Source organism: Microtus ochrogaster, unplaced genomic scaffold (assembly GCF_000317375.1).
Source record: "Microtus ochrogaster isolate Prairie Vole_2 unplaced genomic scaffold, MicOch1.0 UNK127, whole genome shotgun sequence".
NCBI lineage: Eukaryota > Metazoa > Chordata > Mammalia > Rodentia > Cricetidae > Microtus > Microtus ochrogaster.
Window position 1 is genome coordinate 631,810 of NW_004949225.1, and position 11,305 is coordinate 643,114.

Sequence of the window (11,305 nt, forward strand, 5' to 3'; positions counted from 1 at the left end):
ACGCAAAACCTGGTCCAGCCTCTCAAAGGCCATTGGCTGAAGGAGGTTCCCCAGCACCTCCCAGCCCCGTTTGTCTAAATAAGAACATTCCAAACCCAAATATAAAACTATATACAGTTAGAACAAGTATTAAATATAAAAAAATAAAATTATTACTAGCATAAACAATGTTAAGCAAGAAACATATGTTAAATGTTTTAATAATTATTTTATCTTAAGAAGTCTAAGTCTTGTATTAGAAATGACTTGGCTAAGTCATAAGAGGCAAGTAACTATGACTATCTAGTCTTTAACCCCATCAAAGGCCTGAGAAGGGAGATAATATTACTTGAGTGGGCAGGAAGTGCCATCAAGCAGCTTTTAAAATGTGCAGTAAATAATAGAGACAACTGGCTACCTGGGCAGTCTCACACACACACACACACACACACACACACACACACACACACACACACACACGGCACACTAGACACAGGAGCAAAGTATTGAAGGCTATTTCCTATGATCCTAACCACAGTTGCCTCTTGGTGTAGTGGGGGGTTTTGCTGTTTTCAATACTATGAGTTCTGACTGTCCTGGAACTAGCGCCATAGACCAGGTTGGCCTTGAACTTACAGAGCTCCACCTGGCTCTGCCTCCCAAGTACTGGGATTAAAGACGTGAGCCGCCACACCTGACTGGTATAGTATGTTATAGATGACTATTATGTACTCTTTTATATGCCTGAAATCTCCTTGCACCATAATTATATTTAGGGTGAAAACCTACTTTAGGGTGATGAAAGACAGTCAAGTTTAAGAGCCCACACCGCTCTTGCTGCTCTTGCAGAAGACTTGAGTTTAGTTCCCAGCACCCAGGTTTGGTGGCTCACAAACACCCATACCTCAGCTCTGGGGGTAGGGTGCCCTGTTTTGGCTTCTGTAGCATCTGCACTCACATGCATATTCCCCCCCTACACACACACACACACACACACAACAAACCTACAAAGCAAGGAAAGCGAAGTTAATAAAAGGCTTACATAAATGCCATCCCTTATTCCTGTACCTACTCATCAGGCCGAAGGCTTTCTCACTTGCTTCCCGTTGTTTCAGGGATGATACATTTTCAGACACTCTGAGCCAAAAAGCTGACAGTGAAGCCAGCAGCGGGCCAGTCACTGAAGACAAGTCTTCATCCAAGGACATGAACTCTCCAACTGACCGCCATTCTGACAGCTATTTAGCCAGGTAAGTGACATTTGGTCAACAGCTCCTAACCCCCCTTCTTCAGGGGCTATGAGGAACAATCATACACTCAACCTTGAAGTATTACCCAGTGTCATAAGATTTTTCTCTTTTCTTTTCTCCTTCGGCGAATGTCTAGGCAAAGAAAAAGAGGAGAGCCACCCCCTCCAGGAAGACGTCCTGGCAGGACCAGTGATGGCCATTGTCCCCTGCATCCCCCACATGCTCTTTCCAACTCCTCAATTGACCTGGGGTCCCCAAACCTAGCCAGTCACCCCAGGGGCCTGTTGCAAAATCGTGGCCTCAATAATGACAGCCCTGAGCGACGGCGACGGCCGGGCCATGGCAGCCTGACCAACATCAGCCGCCATGACTCCCTCAAGAAGATTGATAGCCCTCCTATCAGGAGGTCGACGTCATCAGGACAATACACAGGCTTCAATGACCACAAGCCACTGGACCCAGAAACAATTGCTCAGGTATAGTGCTTTTAACTGGATGTTGTATTTTAAGGGTTCGGCTATGGTGAAGATGATACGAAAGATTTAAGATCTGTAAACTATATTTTCATATGGGAATAGCCAGAGAAAACAAAGGAAATAGTCTCATGGACTAATGCTTGGCCACGAATCTCCTGATGATCCATTTGCTGCCGGAAGATTGATTCTAGGCATATTAGATTCATATTGATTAAGTAGATGTGTCAGAAACGGAGAAGCCAGGACGTTCATACGCACCAGTGGTGAATAGCCGGAAAATATGGAATGAAGAAGGACCTGCTAATAGAGCCCAGTGGTTCTAAAGCTTGCAAAACAGATAGTTACAAAAGGGCAGAAAGCCCAGAAACAAAATAAATTATTTATTAAAACCAAAGATGACACTTTCAACTTGGCAACTGATAGATTAGTCAATAAATAATGTAATCAATAATGGTTAACCATTTAAAGACCCAGAATGCTGGGTCCTATGTGCCTCTTGTCTTGCCTTCCCAGCACTGACTCCATAGAGGGCTCTGTCTTTCATCTCTAATGATCAGAATTGAAAAAGCAGAGGTAAACAGTGTGGATGAGTTTGCCCAATCCACCATCTGAGCCTCTGCTTCAGATACTGTCTGTGTCAAGCAGCAGAGACAGTGAGTAGATCTGTGCTGGACAGTGATCTCAGCTGTGCCCCAGCACAGTGGACCAAGAGGAGAGTGAATGAGAAGTGAAGAAGAAAATGGATTAGTCAATGAAAAAAATGTCGCCCAGGAATCCTTGTGCCCCATTCCCGAAATATTCTGCATGTCCTAGAGATAAATAGTCCTGGGTGGCAGCGTGGGCTATGTGAGTAGTCTAATGCATTTGTAAACAAGTAAATGAACTTGAGGTATAGAGCAGTTTCTCAGCCAAAATCAAAAAGGCTTTGACCTTTGAGTTTTTTATTTAGAGGGTTATGCAAGGCTTTTTGAGACCTTTTAGAACTAGTTCCATTTGATTGTAGCCAAAAGTCATGATTTGAGAAACCCTGAACGTTGCTGCTGTAATAAGGAGGTGAAATGTGATTTGTTTAGAGACAGATTTAGAAAAAGGTTAAAAGACATAAACTGTTTAACCCTTTCACTGCCAGAATCAGGAATGCCTTTTATTATAAATCATAAAGATGAAAAGTCAACAGATAATCCAGCTTCTATCCATTCTGTCCGGTGCAAATAATTGGTTCTCACGTTTTTATCCCTCTGTTTCACGGTAAAGTGAGTCACATAGGAAGGCAATTGTTTGAAATGTGAGCTTCGTGTCACCCTCATCAAAATGGCTTCCAGCTCTCTCCTTTGTCTATCCATCTCCAGCCTTCAAAAATTCCCGCGCAACCAAAAGAGCATGCCATAGTGATGTTCATACAAAACCGCGCAAGTCCTGTTATTAGCAAGTCAGTGGGGTCCTTGAGTAGAGGAAGAGTGTGCTGTCCACAGATGTCATCGTACCATGATTGGCTTTACTCTTTATTGGATACTATACTTTAATATCATGCTCCTGCTTATTCATATAGCAAATGCTTATTGAGCATTGGCTATGCCAGCATCTGTGAAAGGCTTTCTTTGTTTTCTTTTTTGTTTGTTTGTTTTTTGTTTTGTTTTGATTTTTTGAGACAGGGTTTCTCTATAGCTTTGGTGCCTGTCCTGGAACTACCTCTGTAGACCAGCCTGGCTCGAATTCACAGATTCGCCTGTTTCTGCCTCCCGAGTGTTGGGATTAAAGGCTGTGGCACCCCTGCCAGGCTATGAAAGGCCTTCTTGAACAGGTTAGATGCCACTGTTTTCTCAGGGTGCTGGTAATACAGCAGGGGTCAAGGACAAGTGACACTGTGGGGGAGTAAGGATTGTGGTGCAGGCACATGGCAGAAGTCCCAGGGATAAAGGGAGGAACATAGCCATTTTTTCACCCCATCATCAACACTGCCTGTTTTGAACTTTTAGTTTAAATAAAAGTCATAAATTTTGCTATCTTAACCATTTTTAAGTGTGGATATTTCAATAGAGGCTATTTCTGTTGTCAAGAAATGACTCTCCAGAACTTCACACAAGTGATGGGACTTTCTACTCAATAGACAGCAGTCCCCAAGTCCTCCTTCCCACACACCTGGAATCCACCATCCTACTTTCCATTCCTGTGGATTTGACTGTTCCACAACCTTGTATGTGTAGAATCAGACAATAGTTACATTTTCGTGACTGGTTCATTCCATATAACACAGGGTCCTCAAGGTACATACATGCTGTTTCATTTGCCAAGATTCCTTTCAATTCTGAATGGTACTCCATTTTTTATGAATATATCTATATATATATATTTAATTTTACAAGCATTATTATCTTAATGATAAAAGCATGTATTATCTTATCAGTTCTTCAATGAGGCACACTTTGCCCTTTGATTTTTATTTTTATTTTTTTTTTCGTTTTCGAGACAGGGTTTCTCTGTGGTTTTGGAGCCTGTCCTGGAACTAGCTCTGTAGACCAGGCTGGTCTCGAACTCACAGAGATCCGCCTGCCTCTGCCTCCCGAGTGCTGGGATTAAAGGCGTGCGCCACCACCGCCCGGCCTTATTTTTCTTATTTTTATTTTTATTTTTTTTGGCACTTTGCCCTTTGAAATTTGTACAATTCTCCCTTTATATCTGAACTGGATATATTTGATAACAAAAGTGATAAATATAAGGAAATCAGTATTTTTTTAAAAATTAAATTCATTTAATTGTTTTCTTTATCAATATAATGACTTTACATATTTATAGGATGCAGTATAATAATTTGGTATACATATGTGTATCTAATTATGAACTATAGTTGCCCTGCTGTGCTGTTGAGCACTAGAGCTACTTCATATGACTGTTAGTTAATAACTATGCAGAAAGATTGAAGTGTTGTTATACCCGCATGTAGGCTTTCCATCAATTCAGCGGTTAAAAGGGGGCGTTGGCATAGCAGTGGCGATTCCGTTAGCTTACATACTCTGCGAAAGATGCTCTTCCCGGAGCTGTGGTTTTTCTCAAGGACGGGCAGCCCTTGTTGCAGTTGAAGGGCGATTCACATAATGATAGCCCTAGAGAATTTTGCCACCATGCAAAAAGTATTTCATGTTTCTACATTGTCAGCCTAAATGACAATCAGAGACGTTCTTCAGAGAACAAAGGTGTTCATTTGGGAATGGCAGGGACATTGCTTGGGAATAGATGGGGGCAGTTTGAAGAAGTGGAGACACAGAAGCATTCTAAAGCTGGAGGAGGACGGCACTATTTTGAAAGAGTAGTCCTTGACTAGAAGGACTAATAAACGACAAGAATGGCATCCATCCAAGGCTGGAGGACAGACAGTTGCTAGGCAGATGTCCATGCTGGAGCGACGTCCTTGCAGAAGTAATTTCCGTCTAAGAGTGCAGTGGCCTTTGTCAAGGTGATAGGTCTGGCAGGGTTTTTGAGCGGAGTTCTGCTTTCTCTTCTTCAATCGAGCACACATGCATATACTTATTTAAGCATGACAAGTGTACTCCATTTTGATCCTCAAAATTTTCATAATATGAGAAAGATGATAAAATAGGAAAGTAGGGTTACCTGTCAGTTATCCCTTCCCCCCCCCCCCAAAGAGAGGAAGCCATGATGAAGAATAGCCAGCCCTAATCCATCCAACTGGAATGACCAAGGAAGTTTACTGAAGTACTTACCCCTCAGGGGAGTGGCAGGAACTCTATAGATTTTTAAGACTAAAGCCAAGACAGCGTAACAGAGGGCAAGTGAGGCTCACTGCCTCTCCAACTCTGTCTTAGTGGTATCTTTCTGTGATGAAACACCATAATGAAAAGCAACCTGGGGAGGAAAGAGTTTATCTTATGCTACAGCTTATAGTCCAACATCCTGGGAAGTCGGGGCAAGAGCTCAAGTGGCAGGACCCAGCGCAGCGGTCCTGGCAGAGTGCTGTTCACTGGCTTGCTGCACCTGCCTAGGGGTGTACACCCGCCTGGACAGGCCTCTCTTCCATCAGTTACTGTTTAAGGCAATGCAGCACGAGCTTTCCCACAGGCCAGGCCAGTGGAGGTGTTTTCTCAACTGCGGTTCCTCTTCCACAATTACTCTAGCCTGGGTCAAGTTGATGAAAACTAGCCAACACACATCCTATCTCCCCTGGCAATGGGTTCAAAGCCGAGATGGAATTCTCATGAGAGAAGGGAAGTCGATGTGAGTAGCATTGGTCCTGCAGATGACTGCCTGGGAGAGATGCATGGTCCTTACAGCCTCCAGCATGGTAGGGAGAATTTCCCAGAATTCATAGAGCTGTACTGGCACAGAATAGTAGTTGTGACATAGTCATGAGGACCACCTCCAGTCTTGAAATGGACCCTCCTGCTAGAGTGTTTTCTCTAACGCCCGCTGACCACACGGTAGCTCCCTTTCTGCGTCTCTGCTACTGTCTACCGTGTTCACCCAACTGGCTGCAGCACCATACCCCTGGCTGCTCAGAGCCGAGGACCAGTAGACAGCAAGGCAGCAGCCTGACGTCCTCATTAGTCCACCTCGCACGCAGCACACAGGACACACACATATGCCACACTGGTCTATAGACAACCAGGCACAGTTCTGCTTCCCAGCCCCTGCGAGAACCATGCCCAATAACCAGGTGGCAGCCCAACCTACCAAAAGGTCAGGCAGATAGCTTCAGGCACAGTGCCTGCATATGCCTAGGTAGTGCCCGCCTCCAGCGAAGCTGTCATACCAGTGTAGGCATAGACACCTGCATCCTGGACCAATGATGCCATCATGGACATCTCTGAGAAGGATGAGAGATGGTGTACACAGTAGTCAGGCTACTGAGTCCATCTAGAATCCAGGGTAACAATATCCAACAACAGGAGTTAGGCCTCTCTGAAGTGAATAAGTAACCTATAAAATTTGGAAATGTAAATATTGCAATAGCTGTAGAAATATCAACAAAGAAAACAAAAAAATATGAAGAAAATAGGTTTTCTCACAGTAACACTGGTTAGCAGACCCCCCAAAAAAGGAAATTTACAGCCTTGAAAACAAACTCAAAATAATGTTAGAATTAAGTGAGAACAAGAGAAGACAAAGAATTCAGAAAACACAGCCTTTCATGGCCTAAATGATAAAACTCAACAAAGAGATAGAAATCCTGAAACGAAACCCAAACAAAAATCTTACACCTCACGAATTCAGTAAGTAGAATTTATATATATATACATATATATATGTATGTATATATATGTATATATACATACATATATATATGTATATATATATAATTTGAGAACCACAACACAAGACTACACTGGAGTCCCAGAATAAATTCCAGGAATTCAAGATGGGGATTCTGAATGAACCCAGTCAAGGCAAAACAACAAACAGAAAATGATAAATTTTTAAAAAGTAAATTAAGCCAAGTGGTGGTGGCACATGCCATTAATCCCAGCATTTGGGAAGCAGAGGCAGGTGGATTTCTGTGAGTTCAAGGCCAGCCAGGCTTGTCTATAAGAACTAGTTCCAGGACAGTTAGGACTGTTATACAGAGAAATCCTGTCATGAAAAAAAAAAAAAAAACAACAACAAAAAAACAAAAAAAGAGTAAATTAATAGGTTTTCTGCCTCCCCTAATAAGTTTCTAAGCCAATGATGCAGAAAGACAGATCAAGCCAAATTGAAGAAGTATATATAACAACAGGTTGGTTGGAGCAACTCCCCGTGGGTTCTCTGGTCCCAGAGATTGGAGCCAGAGGCATTGCTCCCCAAATGAAAGTAGGGAGATTTTATGGGTTGTTGGCAAGGGATGATTATGGTCCACCACAAGCTGGGTTTGTGCCTGAGTAAGGTAAAAATTGAACAGTTAAGCAGGGAATTGGGCGATTGGGAACTTCATGGGAGGCAGCTGCTGCCAAGAATTGGGTTTGAGAACTGGGCCTTTTGTGCCTTCCCTTAGTCCAGAGACTCAGAGTGGGTGAGTTTTGGAGAGACAGAGACAGAGACTAGAACGGGGCTTTCTGGATCATGCGGGGGCAAGCTGGAGGTTCCTAATAGTGCCACACACTATGGGGGCCATTTTCTTCCAAACTACCACAAATATTTAATATTAAATGTTTAAATATCAAATTAATTAGAAAATCATTTGAATGCCCCAACACAAAGAAGCAATAAGCATTATGAGACAGTGGATATACATCATAACCTAGACTGGCCACTACACATTTGTGTGTGATGTGTATATACATCATAACCTAGACTGGCCACTACACACACATTTGTGTGTGATGTGTATATACATCATAACCTAGACTGGTCACTACACACACGTGTGTGTGTGTGTATAATGTGTATAGACATCGTAACCTAGACTGGTCATTACACACATGTGTGTGATGTATATATATAAACATAGCCTACACTGGTCACTACAGACACGTGTGTGTGTGTGTGTGATGTGTATATAAACATCACACAGAACTCCCTAACTATGTGCACATTTCTGGCTAATTTTTTTATATTTTACTAATTCTGGTTATTATAAACAGGGTTTTTACTTTTACATATATCTCAAGAAAGTCTGGGGAAAAGGTTCATTTGGTGAAGTTCTTGATGCACAACCATGAGGAAGGATGTTCCGTTCTCAGAACCCAACAGTAAAAACCAGAGTGCAGGGCTGTGCGCTTGTAAACCGGCCCTGAGGAGGAAGAGACAAGCAGACCCCTGGGTCTGCTGGCCAGGCAGTGAGTTCCAGCATAGTGAGGCACTCCTTACTTGAAAGAAAAATGGTTAGCACCTGATGACGGACACCCGAAGTTGACCTCGGGCCTGCACATGTACACGTGCCCCTGCCCCCACGTGAACACACACACACACACACACACACACAAAATGGAATAGAATTCCAATCAATACCACACAAGTTATAAGAGACCTCAATAGGTTGCCTGCTACCTCAGAATGACAATTGCTTGATCTATGGCTCCATGTGCATGGCTTCTAAGTATCATTTAAAATCAAACCCAGTGCACAAGGCGATGGTGCATGCACTCTATGGACAGACTGTAAAGTTCAAATATGCGTGTTCTTTACTGGTCTGTTCACTTTGTTCCTATAATTACAAGCCTATCTTTCCCTCTATCGTTTTTCCCAATAGGATATCGAAGAGACTATGAACACTGCTTTGAACGAACTCCGGGAACTAGAAAGACAGAGCACGGTGAAGCATGCCCCCGATGTCGTGCTGGACACCTTGGAGCAAGTGAAAAACTCGCCCACCCCTGCAACCTCCATGGAATCTCTAAGCCCCCTGCACAACGTCGCCCTCAGGAGCTCGGAGCCTCAGATTCGCCGGAGCACGAGCTCGTCCAGTGATACAATGAGTACTTTCAAGCCGATGGTGGCGCCCAGGATGGGCGTGCAGCTGAAGCCCCCAGCCCTTAGGCCAAAGCCTGCTGTTCTTCCAAAAACAAACCCTACTGTAGGGCCCGCCGCACCTTCCCAGGGTCCCGCAGACAAGTCTTGCACGATGTAGAAACCAAGGTCCTGAGGGGAGGGAGTCTGAAGATGAAGATGGATTAGTGACAGTGGTCCGTGACGTTCCTCAGTCTTGCGCCTATAACTGGAGATCTTTTTGACTTTTCTATGTCTTCGAATGTAATGGTGTCGGGGACTTAGCTACATTAACATGGGCATTTGTATTTTGTAACCTTTTTTAATAACTGGACATATGTCATTTTAAAGACAATAGAAACTCTCAGACTTACTTGAAAATCCAATGCTGCAGCCCTTGTCCCTGCGGTATATGGCTTTGGATTGTGTGGCCCAGGTGAGTGGCCTGTGAGAAAGAGAACCCGAGTTCCAGGTCTTACTGGAGTATCACCCGCCATGGTCTGTGACACATGCAGGAAGAGCCATTGTCTAGAAACCAACACCAAGCATCCAGAGTGGGGTCCAGTACCTGTTAAAAGTCACAGAGGGGGCTTCAGTGAGACTTTCAGTCCATAGCTTGCAGGGAGTCCATGATGGCCCCTTCCATAAATGTCATTTCCCTGGATCTGGGTTAAGAACTCAATGGAAGAAGGTAGGAAAACCTCAGCTATTGCTTGAACTGAACCTGAAAGGCAGAGGAGACAGTGTCTCCAAAGCTGTTGGCATTGCTCCCTCCGAGAACACGATCAGGCCCTGGAGATGTCCAAGTCCAGCACCTCCACTTGCAAAGGACTAGAGCAGTTGAATATTGAGGACTTTCTGGTTACAGCACAAACTCCTACAAAGTTGTTCAACAACTGCCTGAGAAATATTTCTCCCTTCCTTCAAACCCCATGCTCTCCTTTATGGCAATGGAAACGACAGGAAATTGATTCACGGATGTTGTGACCCAATTACCTTGCTTCTTTTAGGCCACAGAGGCTCAATGGTCCCAAATCTTGAACCCCCAGCTCTGATGCCCACATCTCTTTGAGCCAAGCCAGATCTGGCTACGGTACTGAGGGAGAGCCCAGCCGGGCCACCATGGGAAGATGACCCTGTGGTGCCAGGATGGCCTCTTCCCGGTTTTGTACCTCAGAATCATGACTTCTGTTCTTGTCCTATTCATGTTTGGTTTGTTGTTTTGGATTTTTGCCTGTGACCTCTACAGAGCTCATCTAGTCAAATGGACTCCGTTAGGAACTTCTTTCCTGGCATTTTAGCGCATAGCCATTTTTCTTTATCATATATTCACTATATTTTTCCTCTAGCTTAAAAAAAATGGCAGATTGTGTGTTTGTTTAGTACTGGGATTGATTTGAACCGGAGGCCTCTTGCATGCTAAGCACACACTTTACAACTGAGTTATATCCACCCCATGCCCAGATCGTCCTGAACACAACTGTTTTTACTAAGGTACAGATCGCCCATGTAGCCACAGCCTCTGGTGTCTACATTAGCATGCACTTCCTGATGAAGCCAGCAGATGGCTCAGAACAAGCCCCTTTGGACACACCATTAATCAATCACCTTTTAGGTTTAATCTCACCCATCTCAGAGTGGCATGGTGTTGACAATAATTCATGCAGAAACCAAGTAAGAGCTGTACTAAAATCAAGATCATGAGTGACCTCTACCTCAGTTTGCCGACCTAATCATTCCTTTGCAGAAACACAACATGGATGAAATAGTCCCTTTCCAAGTCACTCTCCTCGTCTCACAACCACCCCTAGGTACTTCCCGGGATGGTAAGGTTTTAAACCTCACAATTGCCAGTGGTGGTGGTGGTGGTGGTGGTGCACACCTTTAAATCCAGTACTCGGAGGCAGAGACAGGCAGATCTCTTGAGTTCAAAGCCAGCCTGGTCTACAGGATGAATTATTCCAGGACAGCCAGAACTACACAGAGAAAAATAATTCAAAATTTTTAGAACCATTCTTTTTGGCCATTTTGTAAAAGAAACCATAGAGACCCAGCCAGGATTGAGGTTTGCTGGACACTGAGCCTTTTAAACATCCCACCTCTGGTTTCCTTGGGAGTTCATCGTCTCCTCAATGAACCCATCATTTACTAGAAATCAATATTAATTTTTCAAACCATGTTTCT

The 11,305-nt window shown here is 43.8% G+C and overlaps 1 protein-coding gene across 2 annotated transcripts in view; it reads left to right on the forward strand.

Moving 5' to 3' along the window:
* The window catches only part of Srgap1 (SLIT-ROBO Rho GTPase activating protein 1), a 285,799-nt gene extending 274,767 nt beyond the window's left edge, over positions 1-11,032 (forward strand). For both annotated transcript variants that reach the window (XM_026778325.1, XM_026778323.1), the window contains exons 20-22: positions 1,095-1,229; positions 1,366-1,705; positions 8,886-11,032. In XM_026778325.1, coding sequence (XP_026634126.1) covers positions 1,095-1,229; positions 1,366-1,705; positions 8,886-9,263 — 853 coding nt within the window. In that variant the 3' untranslated portion in view covers positions 9,264-11,032. The remainder of the gene's footprint in view (positions 1-1,094; positions 1,230-1,365; positions 1,706-8,885) is intronic.
* Positions 11,033-11,305: the final 273 nt, after the last annotated feature.